At 38.3% G+C, this 19,019-nt stretch overlaps 1 protein-coding gene across 1 annotated transcript in view; it reads left to right on the forward strand.

The window, feature by feature from the left end:
- The first annotated feature begins 24 nt into the window (after positions 1-24).
- The window catches only part of RABL3 (RAB, member of RAS oncogene family like 3), a 57,261-nt gene continuing 38,266 nt past the window's right edge, over positions 25-19,019 (forward strand). The window contains exons 1-2 of the mRNA XM_072613891.1: positions 25-302; positions 10,663-10,754. Of these exons, the coding sequence (XP_072469992.1) occupies positions 257-302; positions 10,663-10,754 (138 nt within the window). The 5' untranslated portion in view covers positions 25-256. The remainder of the gene's footprint in view (positions 303-10,662; positions 10,755-19,019) is intronic.

A 19,019-nucleotide genomic window follows, 5' to 3' on the forward strand; every position in this document is an offset into this window, starting at 1 on the left:
GCCCCGCCCCTAGGCCCCAGCCCCGCCCGCCCGCTGCGTAGGACGGGCAGTCTCCTCCTCCCAGGAAAGACTGCTCGTAAATACATCTAACCAATCAATGCTGCAAAAAAGAGAGTCCTATTCCCATTAACCAATGAAATAGCGGAGAAGGCGGGGTATGGGGCGGTACCGTGTTCAAACAAGGTCTGTGATTAGTAGGTTCTCTATCAACCTGCCCTAGACCGGGAAAGGCTTGCTATTAACCAGTGGCGGCAAGATGGCGTCGTTGGATCGGGTGAAGGTGCTAGTGTTGGGGGACTCAGGTAAGTAGTCCTGGCTTTGTTCTCTGCTCTCGACCACGCAGTGGCTGCCGAAGTTCGCTTCCTTCCTCATGGCTCTTCTCCCCGCTTTTAAGTTTTTCGGCTGGAGTCAGAGGCTCCGTGGGAACGGAAAACTACATTTCCCAGAGGGCCTAGCTAGGGAGGTCGCTTGTGTGGGCGGGGCTCCCTCTTCCTTGGCTCCCATGCTTTTGGCCTACTCTTAGTTGTGCCTTACTTCTCCAGGCGTTTTGCTTCCTTTCTACTAAAAGTACGTGAACGCCTGTGAGGGTGTTGTTGGGGCAGGAGGGTCTGCATCGTTGGAGATCGTAGTCACAGGAATGACAGCCTAAAACTGTCAAAATACGAGGGGTATACAAAAAAGAGGAAAAGGCTCCCTGCCCTGAAGGAGCTTACCATCCAGCGAGAGACAGAACATGCCAACAAGTAGTGACAAAGCAAGTTATATCCAGGACAAAGACGGGAAAGGCAGTGTCATTCCAAGGGGTTGGAGGTAGGATACTAAGAGGTACGTAAAGGAAGCCAGGGAGGTCAGTCGTTGGAGTGAAGGAGGGAATTGACCACCGAGTTAACAAAAACCTTCATTAAAAATCCAAAAACCATGCTTGGACTGCTGCCTGGGGCCAGGCCAACTGGATCTAGGCTATGAACTGCAGTTTGCTGACCCTCGGTTGGGAAAAGGGATCTTGGAATTGCAAATTAAATTTCACGTCAAGTTTATCGATCACCAAAAACACCGCTAACATTCACACTTCGCCTTGCCCTGCTGTTTTCTTCCTTCTGTCCTATTGACCCGGCAAGACTGTGTTTAAGCACCACTTCCATTCCTCCGTCCTCTGCAGCTTTACGTTTAAGTCATGTATCTGTGCAAACCAGACACTTGGTTCTCTATTCCGTTAACCACCTGACAACACAGTCCCAAACCGGCTTGGAAAAGGGCACTAGGCTGATTGGGCCGGGATTCAAATCCTATTTAGACTGTGGGCGAGACTCTTGGTCTCAGTTCCTTCATCTGTAAAATAAGAGAGTATTCATAAATGAAGGGAGTCAGTATGGTGCTTTCTACTAAAAAACAAAAACCCCAAACTGATTTTAGCTTACCTCTCTCACTCCCTCTTACTATAGAATAATTCCTCCAGGTTCAAGAGACTCTGGATTTGCATCTACTCAGAACAGAACAAACCTCTACTGATGTGTCTGTTTCTTCCCTAGTGAGCCTGAGGACACATTTATTTTGAAGAAAATGCACTTAATAAAATAGCATAATAAGGAATGAACAATAGATCTTCCCCCCCCCACACTCTCCCTTTCCCCAATAAGGCAACATATACTCTGCCATACCTATATACATTTTCAGTGGAGAGAGTGAGCAAACGTAGAGATCATGTTTGAGGAGCCCACGCTTGGGGAACATATTTTGGGAGTGAACTGCTGGGCTCCTGATGAGTTCTGGTCATGTGCTTTTGACTGAGTCGGTGTTGGTTTACTGGGCTTACTGCCCCTACTCCTGCCTGGAAGCAGCACCTCTGCTGGACTCTGTCAGATGCTTTTTGACTTTAGTCTGCACTCCCTCCAGCTTCCGGCACAGCCCTTGGATGCTGCTGCTTGAAGAAAGAGCAGAAATCATTATATTAGAAAACCTCCCCCATCCTGCTTCTTCAGAGTCTCAAACTTGAAGCTTATTTTCCCTCAAGCAGGAGATTCTCAGCCCCAAGGGCTAAGCTCTGGAACAGTGAACAAATATCCTAGACCTTTTCCTTCTCTTTAATCATCCCCAGCCCTCTTCCTTGTAGAGGGCTGGGTATTTTAAAGGACCTCACCTGGCTTACGGTGATTGTCAGATACACTTCCCCAGTGTTCATCTTTGCAGGGTAGGCTATAAACCATATAAAAACCATAGGGTCATAGAATTATAGTCTAGCACTGGAAGGTCCCTGTAAACTTACAGGTCACTAGAATATACCCTCCACGTGAGAAAGGACTCAAAAGTCAAGTAACTGACTGGAAAAATGCCCTAAAAAGGGGGGAAAAAATAAAACTATAGAATGTTACTTTCTCGGTGAAAAGGTATTTTCTTCCATCCTTTTGGATGAGGAATAATAAAGCATGCCATCGGAGGAAGACATCAAAGTCAAGGTTTCTACATCTAAAACTTCCAAAAAAAAATATGCAGTGATCTCAAGTCATAGAAGAGCTCAAAAAGGTTTTTGAAAATCACCTAAGAGAGGTGGAGGAAAAATTGGGAAGAGAAATGAGAGCAATGCAAGAAAATCATGAAAAGTGAGTCAATAGCTTGTTAAAGGAGACCCCCCAAAAAATGCTGAAGAAAATAACACCTTTAAAAATAGACTTACCCAGATGGCAAAAAGAAATCCAAAAAGCCAAAGAGAAGAAGAATGCCTTAAAAAGGCAGAATGGGCCAAATGGAAAAAGTGGTCCAAAAGCTCATTGAAGAAAATAGTTCTTTAAAAATTAGAATAGAGCAGATGGAAGCTAATGACTTTATGAGAAATCAGGAAATTATAAACAAAACCAAGAGCATGAAAAATAGAACTCAATGTGAAATATCCCCTTGGAAAAACAACTAACCTGCAAAATAGATCTAAGAGAGATAATTCAAAAATTATTGGTCTACCTGAAAACCATGATCACAAAAAAGAGCCTAGACATTATCTTCCAAGAAGTTATCAAGGAAAAGTGCCCTGATATTCTAGAACCAGAGGGTAAAAAAGAAATGGAAAGAATTCACTGATCACCTCCTGAAGGAATTTTCTTTCCTAGGAATACTGTAGCCAAATTCCAGAGTTCCCAGGTCAAGGAGAAAATATTACAAGCAGCCAGAAAGAAACAATTCAAGTATTGTGGAAATACAATCAGGAGAACACAGGATTTAGCAGCTTCTACACTAAGGGACTGAAGGATTTGGAATATGATATTCCAGAAGTCAAAGGAGTTAGGTTGAAAACCAAGAATCACCTACCCAGCAAAGCTGAATATAATACTTTAGGGGAAAAATCAAATTTCGATAAAATAGAGAACTTCCAAGCATTGTTGTTGAAAAGACCAAAGCTGAATAGAAAATTTGACTTTCAAATACAAGAATCAAGAGAAACATGAAAAGGTAAACAAGAAAGAGAAGCCTTAAGGAACTCATTAAAGGTGAACTGTTTACATTCCTACATGAAAAGATGTTATTTGTAACTCATGAGACCTTTTTCAGTATTAGGGTAGTTAGAGGGAACATATATGTATATACATATATATATTTACATATATATATTTATAGGTGTGAATGGGTATGTATGTATGTATGTGTAGGTGTGTATATGTACATATGTGTATATATGTATGTGTGTATATACATATATACACATATATTTGTAGGTGTGAATGGGTATGTATGTGTATATTACGCATGTATAGGTGTATATATGTACATATGTGTATATATGTATGTGTGTATATGCATATATATATATACACACACACACACATAGAGACCACAGGGTGAGCTGAATATGGAAAATACCTAAATAAAATTTACTGTTGAATGGAATATACTAGGAGTAAGAGAAAGGGAGAGGTAGAATATAGCAAATCATCTCACATACAAGAGGGAAGAAAGAGCTTTTACAATGGAGGGGAAGATGGGGGAGATGAAAGGAAATAAGTGAGCCTTACTTTCATGGGATTTGGCTTAGGGAGGGAATAACACAAACTCAATTGGATATGGAAATCTATTTTACCCTGCAGGAAGGCGGGGGGAAGGGGATAGGAGAGGGAAGATAATAGAAGGGACAGCAAGTTGGGGAAAGGGATAATCAGAAGCAAAAACTATTATGGGAGGACAGGTCAAGGGAGAGAATGGAATAAATGGAGGGCAGGATAGGACAGAAGGAAATGTGTTTAGCCTTTTACAACATAACTATTATGGAAGTGCTTTGCATTGTTACACATGTATGACCTATATTGAATTACTTGTTTTCTCAGTGAGAGTGGGTGGGGAGGGAGGAAGAGAATATGAAACTCAAAGCTTTAATAATGAATGTTAAAAATTGCTTTAGCATGCAACTGGAAATTAAGATATACAGGCAAGGGAGTATAGAAATCTATTTTGCCCTACAGGAAAATAGAGGGGAACGGGGATGGAAGAAGGCTGGGTAATAGAAGAGAGGACAGACTGGAGGAAGGGGTGGATGGGGTGCATGCTGTCCTGGGATGGGGGGTGGGGAGAAAATTTTAAATTCAAATTCTTGTGGAAGTGAATGTTAAGAACTGAAAAATAAATTGTATTTTTAAAAAAAGGTCAGGGTTTCCCACTGCATCTGGGGCCATCCCCAGTCATCCTGGTCTGCATATTGCCACTGAGTGGAGATGTTTCAGGTGAAGATGAGGCTGGTGACTTTGCACAACACTGCCTCACTTAAATCTAATTCACTTGCAAATGGAAACATAACCCTTCTTGACTCATTGGTCTTCTTTGAGAAGGAAGGACCTATGGTAACTTGAGGCCAGTCACTTAACTTTTCTTAGCCTCAGATTCCTCATCTATAAAACCTAATCCCTGGGAGGAAAAGGGGGGCGCAGCTGTGTGGCAAAGTAGATAGAGCACTAGCTTTGGAATCTGAGGACCTGTGTTCAAATCTGCCGTCAGACACTTACTAGCTGTGTTATCTTGGGCAAGTCACTAAACCCTAGGTACCTCCAAAACAAAAAAACAAATCCACAGAATTATTGTCAGATCCAAAAGGAATAAAATGTGTAAAGTGCTTCACAAATCTTAAAGGGATAAATAATGCCAGCTGTCTTAAAAATTTCTCTCTTCTACATTTAGTTATCTCTTTTGTTCACGTAGAATCAGATTATCTCTTATCAGATGACTTCCAAACCTAGCCCTTGTCCCTCACCTGACCTCTAATCATCCATCACCAACTGCCTGCTAGATGTCTCCTGAATAAGTATTCAGATTAGATATTTCAAATTCAACATGTTTAAAAGAGAACTCATGGTCTCTCCCCCCAACCCACTTCTTTTCCTAACTTTCTTATATCTTTGGATGACATTACCGTCTTCCCATTCACCCAAGTTTGGAATCTCATAGTTATCCTTGACTCTTCAGTACATCTATCAATAAGCAAATATTAAGCACTTACTGTCTATTAGGCACTGTGCTAAGGACTGAGGTAGATACTGACAAAAGTGAAGCAACATCTGCCTCAAGGGTGCTTACGTTGTAATAAGGGAGACACCAGATTTGAACTCAGATCTTCCTGACTCCAGTCCTGGTGCTCTATCCACTGCATCACCTAGCTGCCATGTATGTGTGTGTCTCTGTCTGCCTCTGTCTTTCTCTGTCTGTCTTTGTGTGTGTCTCTGTGTGTGTCTGTGCCATTTTGGGAGGGAGTGCATCAGCAGCTGAGGTCATGAGGAAAGGCTTCCTGTAGAAGGTAGCACTTGAACTGAGTCCTGACCTAAACCAAGAACTCCAGGAGTTGAGGGAAAGGGGTGCCTTTCATAGGGAATGATGATGGCTTACGTAAAAGCACAGAGATGGAGAGACGTATATGGAACAAAAATAGACCAAGCTAGTATGGCTGGATCTCGGGATACATAAAAGGGATTTAGGTGTAAGAAGAGGTCAAATTGTAAAAACCTCTAAATACAAAACAAGAGTTTGTTTTTAATCTTATAAGTGATAAGTAGCCACTAGAATTTCTTGAGTGGTCAGAGGAGATATGAATAACATTATCAGAGCTGACTTTTGGAAAATCACTTTAGTATCTATGTGGAATAGGGAGAGGCTTGAGGTGGGGAGGCCGTCATCCAGGTGAGAGGTAGTGAAGGCCTGAACTTGGGTGGTGGTGGTTTGAGTTGAGAATGAGGGACACAGGCACAAGATGTTGTGGAGACAGTAATGCCAAGATTTGGATACTGATTGAATGTGTGGGGTGAGAGTGAAGTCAAGAATGACATTGAGTTTGTGAACCTGGATGATGGGAAGGATGGTGGTGTTCTTGATAACCATAGGGTAGTTTGGAAGGGAGGATGGGTTTTGGGGAAAGATGAGATCTATTTCGGACATGTTAAGCTTGAGGTATCTCCCAGACGTTCAGTTTGAAATGTCCAGTAAGCAGTTGATGAGGCAGCATTGGAGCTTAGGACAGATAGACAGGTCTGGTAATCATCAGCCTAGAAATGGCAGTGGAGACTATGGGAACATGAAGTGAGAGTGTAATAAGAAAAGATAAGAAATCCTACAACAGTGAGTGTGACATGAATTATCAAAAGAGACAGAAAGAAATCAGAAATGTAGGCGCATAATCGAGAAAATAAAAATCAGTGTTTTGAAAACTCAGAGCTCATCCGGGAAGAGAGAGTAGTCAAATGCTGCAGAGCTTAAGAGTAACAAGGATTGAAAAATGACTATAGATTTCACAAGAAATCATTTGTAACTTTGGAGAGAGCAATTTCATTTGAACAATGAGACTGGAAGTGTGATTGCAGAGGTTTCAGAGGAGAGAAAGTGAAGGCACCGTGTTTGAATGACTGTCCTAGTTTGTCTGAGGTAGAGAGGAGAGGTGCAGCATGATAGTTAGGTGATAGGTTGATAGATAGATAGGTTTGGTGAGACCTAGTTGGGGTTTTTTAAGGATGAGAGATTTGGGAGTATTTGTAGACAACAGGGAAGGAACCAAAAATTGAAGATTAGAGGAGAGAGGGGTGAAAATGGGGCCAATTTTTGGAAAAGATGGGAAGGGGTTGGTATCAAGAGTGTATGTAGAGGAGTCAGCCTTGATAGGAAGAGCCATCACTTCATTAAATAGGGATAAAATGGTCAGGAATGGTGTTAAGGAATTGTCTGATGAGAGGGGGGGAAGAGGGAGCTTTTGGTGAAATGACTCAATTTCTTTTACTTTCTCTTACTCATCTGGCAGGGTGGGGGGAAGAGGGGCTGTGAGAGTCTTGAGGAGGGAAGATTTAGAACAGGTCTTGTGGGGAGTTAGTGAGAGAAACAGTTAGGGAGGAGTAAAAGGATTGCCTTACTGGAATAAGGACCCAGCTGTGATTAGGTGCAATCTCATTTTGTAGCACTGGGGAAGGGGAGATGAATTCCTCTAGCTCTCTTCAGGAGTATGTGATGAGGAGCAAAAGGGATGGATGAGGGGAGGAATCCAGGCTTGTGGTTTTACAGGGTGTGAGCGTGGGACTACAGGATGGTAGCAAGTTGGACTGGTTCCAACTAAAGGGTTGAAATTGTGAAGGTAGAAGAATGTAGCCAATGCAGGAATAATGGACTGGGTGAGGCAGGGTAGAGTTTGAAGATCATGGTGAGAAAAACTTGGTTTTGGAAGAGCAAAGTATAGCTAGTTGGTACAGTACATAGAGTACTAGACTTGGAATCAGAATGTTCTGAGTTCAAATACTGCTTCAAACACTTACTAGCTGTGTGACCCTGGTTAGGGCACTTAACTTCTCTTTGCCTCAGTTTCCTCATCTGCAAAATGGGGATACTCATGGCACCTTCTTCTCTGGGTTATTGTGAGAATCAAATGGGAGTAATTGTGAAGCATTTAGCATAAGTGTTTGTCACATACTAATTGCTATATAACTGTCAGCTATTATTTTTATCATCATCATCATTATTATTTAATCTCTCTCAGCATCATCTGTATGTTTGCAAAGTCTGTGTCCCCCATCCCTCCAACCCTCCAGCATAACATGACCACTTTTATCTTCAAATCTTTATAGTGTATTCATGGACCATATTGTTCCAGAGGTCTTTTCCGAAGCCTTGGGGAAGGTGCTCCCTCCAAAGTTACTCTACGTATACTTGTATATATTTTGAATATCTTTATCCATGTACATCATGTTTCCCCCCAGTATACTGGAAGCAACTTTAGGGCAGGGACCATTTCATTTTTATCTTTATATTCTCCAGCATCTAACACACAGTGGGTATCTTGTATATAACAGCTACTCAATAAATGCCTGTTGCATTGAATTGTCTTTTATCCAGTTTCCATTTTTCAGATTTTACAGCTTGTTTAAGTTAGATGGATACTACTGTAAGTCTTAGTAAATACTTATCCCTTTTGCTCTAAACAGTCAATGATTTGACTGCATGCAGATTGTTGATTATGAAATAACTGATCACCAGACATTTCCTGTCAAAATGCAGCTTCACTTTTTAGGGTTTCATTTAGTGTTTGCCCACGCTTTGCACCTGTCTTTTAGTATTCATACTACTCCTTATGTAAGTGACCTTGAGCAAACCACTTATCTTCCTTGAGCTTCAGTTTCCTCGGCTGTGAAACGAGAGGATTGGCATGGAAGATTTCTCAGCCCTAAATCTGACATACAAATGACTCATTTGGCTGCTGGTCTTCTCCCTTTCAGAATTGAATCAAGATGATCTTAGCAAAGTTTTCATAGAATTTCCCAGTTTCATCCCTTGCCCATCAGCTCAGTTATCATGAGCATTTGAAGGCAAGGTGACCAAGTGGTCCATGACATGATGCTTCTTACTGTCCTTAGGCATGAGAGCAAATCATCCTCCTCTGTTTGCTCTGTATGTCTTCCGATTTCATTTAAAACAGGATTGTTTACATGGATGAAATTCAGCTCCTTTAGTAATATGGCCAATTTGATGATTAGACAAAGTTTCCAGGTTAAGAGCTCTTGAGCATGTGAGTGAAAATTCTTTCCATCCATGCAAATTGCTGGCTCTCCCCCTTCTCATCATATGTGATTCTTGTTTGAGTCTTTTGGCTAAGTCATAATTATCAGCATATAAGAGATTTCATTCATTCATCCATAGCATTACAGAATTGAGAACTGAAGGGGACCTTAGAGATCATTGGATGAGGGAACTGAGGGTCCGAGAGGTGAAATATCTTGCTATAGGTCAAACAGGATGCTGCAAAGCGAGGATTCAGAACTCAGTCTTATGAATTCAAATTCAGTGTCCTTTCTATTGTACCATCCTATTAGAGAATCTACCCATCCCTACCGAAGGCTTATCTCTATTTTTTCCAATAGTTCATGTATAACAGTGGAACCCTCAGCTTGTCCATGTTTTATCCTTTGCCCCTCTGACTTTATCAGCCATCTTCTTTCCCACCACAGCAATCTTATTCTGGTGCTTCATGGCTGGGAGGTGGCCTTCGTTTCCCAAAGGAGTGCAAGTCAACTTTTATAAAGCTGGAAAGCCTTGGAATGTGAAAGATTGTCTACTGTCTTAGGATCAGTGTAGCTCAGAGCAACGAGATTCATCACCAGTAGGTTTTCTAATGGGTTTTTGATCATAGTGACCCAGGTTTAAAAAATGTGTGGGGGATGTGCATGTGTATGTGCACAATATCCAGTGGGCAACTAGTAATATAGCACCAGATTCCAAAGGGGAGAGATTAGCATTGGACATACAGATTTCTGTAGATTTTTGCTATGGGTGATAATTGAACCCAAACCATTAGATACAATCACTCTAGCAGAGAGTGTGAAAAGAAGAATAGAAGGCTTGAGACAGAACCTGGGAACTCCCATTCTTAGAGGGGCAAGAAGGTGATGGGCCATCAAAGGAGATTTTAAAAGTCCTATCATATGAGAATAGCTAGGAGAGAACAATGTCATAGAAGCCAGGAGATGACAAGGAGTGTAGGAAGAACAGTGGTCAGCAGTGACGAAAAGTGTAAACAGGTCAAGAAGGTTGGGGACTGAGGGAAAAAAAATGAGCATTTGGATTTAGCAGGTGAGACATCATTGGAGACCTTAATCATATGGTAGGTTTAGAAACTAGTTGTAAGAGGTTAAGGAGTGAGTGAGTAGCAAGTGGAGGCAGTGATTTGACACTACTCCTTCTAGAGGTTAGGCAGAGAAGGTCTCCCCCCTCCCCCCAAAAGTTACAGGAGGATAGCTTGAGGCAACAGTAATGTCAAAGGCAGATATTTTGTTTTGTTGTCTTTTTTTAAAGCTCGACTGTTGTGTTTTGGTTTTAGGCTGTCTGGAAGAAACTAGTAAATAGGGAGATATTGAAGAAAAGAGAGAGAAGGAGGGAAAATGGAGCTGGGGGAAGTTGAAGGGGGAGAGGGAATGCTTACTGGAGTAAGCTCTTGAAGTTGTGTGGTGATAAGATATAGGACACAATTGGAGAATTTGGTCATGGCAGGGAGAAGGGATGGTAATGGATGGATACATTTATAGGGAGATTTTGAGGTTTCAATTAGGGGAGGAGAGTTAAAGATGGATGCCTCTAATCTCCATAAAGTAAGAGGCAAGGTTTTGTACTGAGCGGTGGGAAGATGGATTCCAATATATACACAAATTGAAGTATTTATATCTTTTTCAGGTGTTGGGAAATCTTCACTTGTTCATCTTTTGTGTCAAAATCAGGTGTTGGGAAATCCATCCTGGACCGTGGGCTGCTCAGTGGATGTCCGAGTATGTAGTCTTTAGATTTTAGTTTTTCCAAAACTGTGTTTATATTAGCTAAGAAAATGAATTCTTTCAGAATTCATTATATGCCTTTAAATTACAGGGTCAAACTAAACTGTTAAATAGGTTAAGTCCAAGAACTTTTTGATAAAGACTTGGCTCAAAGTGCTATCCAGTACACTTCTGTCTCAGTATATTACTGGACCTACCAGGTTGCGTGACTTGGCATTTTAACCTTAGTTCCTAGTCATTGGGTCCACACATTAGATTTCTGATAAGGCTGAGCCATGTGCAACTGTTCATATGATAGAGCACAACTTTGGTTTGTTCCACACAAGTAGTTCTGGGATCACCTCAGCAAAGATGTCACTTTATAGTTGGGATGCTTCTGTTGATTTGACCCTTTCCTGCCTTAAGTGAAGGTGATGGATTGGAAACAGGGGAGTGGGGAATATAGGGGATGTTGTTTTAATATCTTGCTACTTTTGTCTTAATTATGGAGTAGTACAGAAACCATAGCTGAGACTAATTTTGTTTTAACTTTCATGTGCTTACAATACTGAAAGCTTGAACAAATTAGAGGGAACATGGAATACAAATGACCTGTTCCTGAAACTGGTTTCCAGAGGGAACAGAGCAGAACCATGTGAATGATCCCAGGTCACTCTAAAATCATGGAATGGTGAAGAAGGCCCTGATGGTTCCTTTAGCCTTACCAAGTAAACATGCAACCACCTTCATAGAGCATAATCTTTAAAATAAAAGGTTCTAGTCTTTTTTTTTTTTTTTAAGGCCTGAGGATATGCTTGAGATCAGCAAGGGGAAAGGGGGAAAAGTTAGTAGAGTAAAATAATCCTGAAGTTAATTAGAAGGCTGCTGGGTGATAGCAAGTGTTATGAGGAAGGTGACACTACTGGCCTTAATTTAATAATTTTTTTGAAGGGGGGGTGGGTAATACATGGCATAGTCAAATCAAACTGGAGATCTAACAGTTAAAGCTTTAAATTCTGTAGGTAGATTATAACCCTGCTAGTTAAGGGCCCAAAGAAGATAGATTAAATTACAAGGCATTAGCTCTTAATAAATATTAACTTTTTTTACATTTAATTTAATTTTTAAATTATATATAACAAAAAATTTTTAATATTGATTTTTGAAATTTTGAGTTCCAAATTCTCTCCCTCCCCTTGAGAAGGCAAGCAATTTGATATCGACTATACATGGGCAGTCATGAAAAGCATTTCCATGTTAGCCATATTGCAAAGAAAACACAGACCCCCAAAGTCCCAAGAATAATAAAGTTTAAAAAAAAGTATGCTTCGATCTGCATTCAGATTCCATCAGTTCTTTCTCTAGAGGTGGATAGCATTTTGTATCGTAAGTTTTTCAGAATTGTCTTGGATCACAAGTACTGCTGCTCATAGCTAGAAGTCATTCACAGTTGATCATTGTACAATATTGCCATTACTATGTAAGATATCCTATTGGTTCTGCTTATTTCACTTTGCATTAGTTCATACAAGTCTCTTCTTAGGTTTTTCTAAAATCATCCTTCTCATTTCTTACAGTACAATAGTATTCCATTATAATCATATACTACAACTTATTCAACCATTCCCCAGTTGATGGACATCCCTTCAATTTCCAATTCTTTGCCACTACAAATAGAGCTGTTATAAATATTTTTGTACAAAAAGGTCCTTTTCCTTTTTCTTTGATCTCTTTGGGTTATAGACCAAGCAGTGGCATTGCTGGATCAAAGGGTATGCACAGTTTTATAGCCCTTTGGGCATAGTTCTAAATTGCTCTCTAAAATGGTTGTATCAGTTCACAACTCTGCCAGCAATGTTTTAGTTTGCCTATTTTTCCATATCCCCTCCAACATTTCTCATTTTCCTTTTCTGTCATCAGTCTGGTAGGTATGAGGTAGTACCTCAAAGTTATTTTAATTTGCACTTCTCTAATCAATAATGATTTAGAGCATTTTTATATGACTATAACTTTGATTTCTGCTTCTGAAAAGTGCCTGTTCATTAATTATTAACTTTTAAAAGAATACATTTTATGTGGAAGAGCAATACCAGGGATGTTAGAAATGCTTTTGTATTGCCCCTCCCTCCCTGTTGCTCAAAAAGTACACTACACTGAAAAAAAAAACTAGAATTCCCTATAGACTCCCCAAAGTAGGAATCCAGGTACATAGTGTTAGGTGTTCCCATCATTATAGACCCCAAGCATACATATAAGCACTAGGAAAAAAAAAGCCATGCTACTCACAATGCATTTGACTGATTATTTTGGACTCTTTGGTACTCACTAGTTCCTTTTTGAAAAATCAAGTCATATCTACAGTCTATTGGGTTATTTGGTATAGTGAAAATAGCACCAACCAGGAGAACGTTGTACGCAGTAACAGCAACATTATGTGATGATCAGCAGTGATTCAAGACAGTTCCAAAAGACTCATGATGGAAAATGCCATCCACATCCAGAGAAAGAACTGTGGAGTCTGAACTCAGATCACAGCATACTATTTTCACTTTTGGGGGTTTTTTTTTGTTTTTTTTTATTCTTTCTTGTGGTTTTTCCCTTTTTTTCTGATTCTTCTTTCACAATAGGACTAATGTGGAAATAAGTTAACATGATTGTACATGTATGACCTGTAAGAGATTGCATGCTATATTGGGGAGTGGGGAGAGGAAAAAGGGAGGGAGAAAAAATTGGAACTCAAAATCTTGTAAACAATGAATGTTGAAAACTATCTTTTCATGTAATTGGGAAAAAAAATACTATTTACAAAAAAAAACAAAGCTGGGAAACCTGTGCTCTTGCCTCCAACTAATTGAGCAAATTTCCTAACCTCCTGGCCCCAGTTTCATCATTATTAGAGGGTTGAGCTAAAAATATCCCTTCTAGTTCTAATGTTCTGTGATTTAAAAAAATATATATATATGCACATATATATTTTTTTGTAAGAATGGAGCTTGGGCTGAGCTGAAAATTCTCCTCCATTTATTCCTGAATATTCCGGTCTGGATTTATTGATCATTTCTGCCCTACAACTTTAAAAAGCTTGCATTTCTTCAAGGACATAAACTGTAATAGGTTTTGTTTCCGACTCTTCAGAGGAAAAATATTCTATAGGAATTTAAGTAATTATGATCTGTTGTAATAAAATAAACACTTTTTTCCTTCAGAAAGAATTTGATTTTACAATTTTTCTACTAAGTAGCTTGAAATGACTGTTTTCTAGAGTAATTTTATATTGCCATTACTGCTTCTGTTGAAATAGAGGCTGTGAGTGGGGCCCTTTGGATTATAGGTGGAACCATTAAAATGCACTTTTTCAAAGCTCCCTTGGAAATAGTTCTATCCCATTTAGCTCATTTCTGTTCTACTGAGATGCCAAGTAAATATAGAAGTGAACAACATGATGAAGTGGTCGGTTTTCATTTCAGAGGTAGGATTAATGAGTTGAATATACATCCTTAAGGTAAAATTACTGAAATCTTTGGATTAGTGTTGACTACAAGGTTGATTCAGACTTACTGGAAAGGAGGAAATGAATTTTCTTTTGCAAAACTTTTTCGTTTTGGAAGTGATACAAGTACCACTTATGCAAGTTATACAAGTTATACAAGTCTAACTTCCTTAATTATATGATAACCAAACACACAGCATTTTGTTATGTGTGAATTAATTTATAATCTGGAAGCAGATGTGGCATATAATTTAAATTTACTTTCCTGAAATTTTGAAACCCTAATTTATTCATTTGATTGCAGCAAGAGGTAGTAATATAATGTAAAAGTTTGACCAATATAATTTATTTACCAGAGCAAAGATACCAGAAAAGGTCAGAAAGGGGGAAAATCTTTGTAACAAATTTCTCTTGTAAAGTTCTCATTTCTTAGATATATAAGGAACTAATTCACATATATGACTGAGAACTATTCCCCAATAAATAAATGGTCCAAGAATATAAATAGGGAGTTTTCAAATGAGGAAAAATAAGCTATCAACAATTGTGGGAAAAATGCTATAAATCACTAGTAATTAAAGAAAAAAAATCAAAGCAATTCTTAAGTTTCACTCACACCTACAAGACTGACACTGATGACAAGAAAGGAAAATGACAAATGTTGGAGAGGCTTTGGAGAGACAGGCACAGTAGTGCCTTTTTAATGAAGCTATGAGTTGGTCTTGCCATTCTGGAAAACAAATTAAAACTATCCCCAGAAAGTCACCAAAAGTTACATATCCTTTGACCCAGCTACCTAAACCACCTTTAAGCCTATACCCCAATGTAATCAAAGAAAGAGAAGCAGTATCTACTTGTATAAAAAATACGTAGAGTAGCTCTTTTCTTGGTGACTAAGAATTGGAAACTGGGACAGAATGTTGGAGAATGGCTAAACAAATTATAGTATATGAACATAATGCAATATTATTGTACCATAAGAAGTACTGAAATGGACATGGCTAATGTGGGGATTTGTTTGCTAGATTTTTCTTCCTTCTTCTTTCCTTCCTTCCTTCCTTTTTTCTTTTTTTTCCTCTTTGTGGGAGAAAGGAAGACAAGAGGGACAGATTAATTTTTTTACATGCTTCTTAACTGAGAAAATGAAAATAAAAGCTAAATAAAGATTTGTATGAACTGATAGATGTAAGAAAACAAGAAAACAATAAACCCAGTGATTATAACAATGTGGGGTAGTTTCTAGAGCCAGGGTCCCTAGATTTCAAGGAATCCATGAACTTTGATGGGAAAAAAAGTATATCTTTATTTCACTACCACTGGTTTCCTTTGTAAATCTGTGTATTTTATTTTATGCACTGAAAAATATTATACTGAGAAGGATGCAAGGTTTCACCAGTTTGCCAAAGGGATCGATGCCACAGAAGCTGTTAAGAAACCTTGGGTTAGAGGGACAACAGATTAATTGAAGGTGTAAGGTATTTTCTCCCCTCATGAGAGTAATTGTGTCAGTGGTTCAAGGTAGAGAAGAAAAGAGTCACCGGAGGAGAGTTTGAAAAAATAATTATAAAGATGGGTTAGATAATAACATCCATGAAGAGGTTACCTTTGAAATGAGAAAGGCCAGCTCTTCCCCTGAGACCTCAGGAAAAGGTGAGATTTGCACCAGACAGATTTTGAGGTGGAAAGGAAAAAGGAAAACAACCTGGGCACAAAGCCAAGTATATCCAGCTGAGGGTTAATAGGCAAGAGTAAACTGAGAAGAATTTCCTACCCCAGTGGGTGTTGAAATACTGCCAGGGAAGCATAACAAATAGGAGGGTAAGGAAAGTAGATTAAAAATGAGATCAAAGCATTTATCAGTAGTGATGGCAGCCATCCACTTCTACTACCCCATCACTGGTAGCAGAGCTTCCTTTGCACCATCTTGCTCACAAAAGGATTCTGACTTTGCTGGTCCCTGAAAATGGCACATAAAGTGTCATTCAGCAGACACAATTCCTAGACTTCATGTATTTGGAAAATATGTGCAACGTTCTGTATTCTTTATTAGAGTATCTAATTTCCTTTAATAAATTAGTTTTATTCAAGATTACAAGAAATATGACTTAAAATGGAACAAAGAAGTCATATGATTATATTGATAGAAACAGAAAATATTTTTGACAAAATATTGCACTCATGACTATTAAAAACACTTGAATGCATAGGTATAAATGGATAAGAAGCATCTTCCTAAAACCATGAGCAAGTATTATTTGTAATGGGCATAAGGTAGAAGCCTTCCCAGTAACATCAGGAGTAACATGCCCATTATCACCAATATTATTCAATATTGTATTAGAAATGCTATCAATAAGAGAAGAAAATTGAAGGAATCAAAATGGACAATGAGGTAATATCTCTTTGCAGATGATATGGTGATATACTTGGAAAATCCTGGAGATTGAATTAAAAAGCTAGTTGAACTAATTATTTTAGCAAAGTAGCAAAATATAAAATAAACCTACATAAATCATCAACATTTCTATATATCACCAACAAAACCCTGCAGTAAGAGATACACCATTTAAAATAACTACAGACTGCATTCCTGCAAGTATGCCAAGACAAACCCAGGAACTACATCAACATAAGTATGAAACACTTGTTATATAAATAAAGTCAAATTGAATAATTGGAGAAGTATTCATTGTTCATGGGTCAGAGCCAGTAAAATAAAAATGACAATTCTGCCGAAATTAATTTACTTTTTTAGTGCTGTGCCAATTAAATTACCAAAAAATTATTTTATTGGGCTAGAAAAAAGTGGCAATTCATTTAGAAGAACAAAGAATATCAAAGAAATTAATGAAAAAAAGTTAAAGGAAAGAGATTTGAAAGTACCAGATCTTAAACTATATTATAAGGTAGTAATTATCAAAATTATCTGGTACTGGCTAAGAAATAGAAAGGTGGATCAGAGTAAGAAATACAATAAATGGTAGTGACTGATTATAGTAGCCATGAGTGTTTGACTGTTGTAAAGATTTAAGCTTTGGGGATAACAATTCACAAATTGTTGAGAAAACTGACAACAGTTTGGAAGAAATTGGGTATAGACCAATATCTTACACCATTTACCAAGATAATGTTAAAATAGGTAAATGACTTAGATATTAAAGAGATTAAAAGAAAATTTCAAGAATGTGGAACATATTACCTATCAGACTTATGGACAGGAGAATTTGTGAATAAATAAGAAATAGCATTGTGAGATGTCAAATGGATACTTTTGATTATATTAAATTAAAAAGGTTTTGTACAAATAAAACTAATATATCCAAGATTAGGAGGAAAGCAGAAATTTAAGAAAAAAATTTTTTTAAAAAGTTTCTTAGATTAAGATCTTCTATCTCAAATATATAATTTTTGTTGAATTTATAAGAATGGGTCATTCCCCAATTGATAAGTGATCAAAAGGATATGAATAGCAGTTTTTTGATGAAGAAATTGAAAGTATCTATAGTTATATGAAAAAAGCTCTAGATCATTATTGATTAGAGAAATACAAAATTAAAAGAACTTTGATATATCATCCCACACCTATTAGACTGGCTAAAATGATAGAAAGGAAAAATGGCAAATGTTGAAGAGGATGTGGAAATATTGGGACACTAATACACTGTTGGTGGAACTGTGAACTGATGGAACCATTTTGGAGAGCAATCTGGAATTATGCCCAGAGTTATACAACTATGCATACTCTTTGACCCAGAAATACCACTATTAGGCCTGTTTCTCAAGGTGATCAGAGAAAAAGGAAAAGAATCTATATGTTCTAAAAATATTTATAACAGCTCTCTTTGTGGTGGGAAAGAACTGGAAATTTAGGGGATGCCTATCCGTTGTGGAATGGCTAAACAAGTTGTGGTATATAATTGTGTTGGGATACTATTGTACTGTAAGAAATGATGAGTAGGTTGCTTCTGAAAAACATGGAAAGACTTAACATGAAATAATGAAGAGTGAAGTGAGCCAAAGCTCAAGAACATTGAATACAGTAGCAGCGATATTGTTCTGAGAATAACTGTGAATGACTAAGTTTTCCTGAGTATTGTAAATATTCACATCCCCTACAAAGGACCTAGGAAGGAAGATGCTATCACCTCCAGAGAAAGAACTGTATGAAACAGTGGCCTTCTCTAGTGCAGAGTTGGAAGGAAGGGAAAGAGACAGTTTGGAACTTAAAGTGTAGCCAAAAAAATTAAATTTTAAAAAATGAGACAAAGATCTCACCTATTTACTATTAATTTGGTGTTTAATAAAAATCTAAGGATCTTAGCAAGTGAGAAGTTCCTTTTTAACAGCAGAACTTTAGATGTTGAGGTGCCTCTTCTCGCTGGTTGAACAGCCCATCTGTGTACTGCACTGTTCTAAAAATTTCTATAGGATCTTTAATGACCATAAATTTCAAATCTTTTAAGAGCTTTCTTCCATAAAAAATGTCTTTTAGTTTTACATTGCTTCTTACCACATTATGTTTTTAGGATAGTAATGACTTGGAAGAAGGTGCCACTTACTGTGTCAACAGCAGGCTTTCTCTTAGGAATTACTCAGATTGGTGAAATCAGATGTAATCTCACAGTTCAGTGTTAGCACTGCAAGACACTATTTAGTCATGTCATTTAAAGTCTGTTCAAGACAGAAGTATTTATGAAGCAGTTAACTCCTATGTGCCTAGAATATGTTACGGAAATTTCAGTGGAAGCATATGACATAGTCCTGTCTTCAAAGGACCTATACCTATACCC

This window comes from Notamacropus eugenii, chromosome 5, assembly GCF_028372415.1.
Source record: "Notamacropus eugenii isolate mMacEug1 chromosome 5, mMacEug1.pri_v2, whole genome shotgun sequence".
NCBI lineage: Eukaryota > Metazoa > Chordata > Mammalia > Diprotodontia > Macropodidae > Notamacropus > Notamacropus eugenii.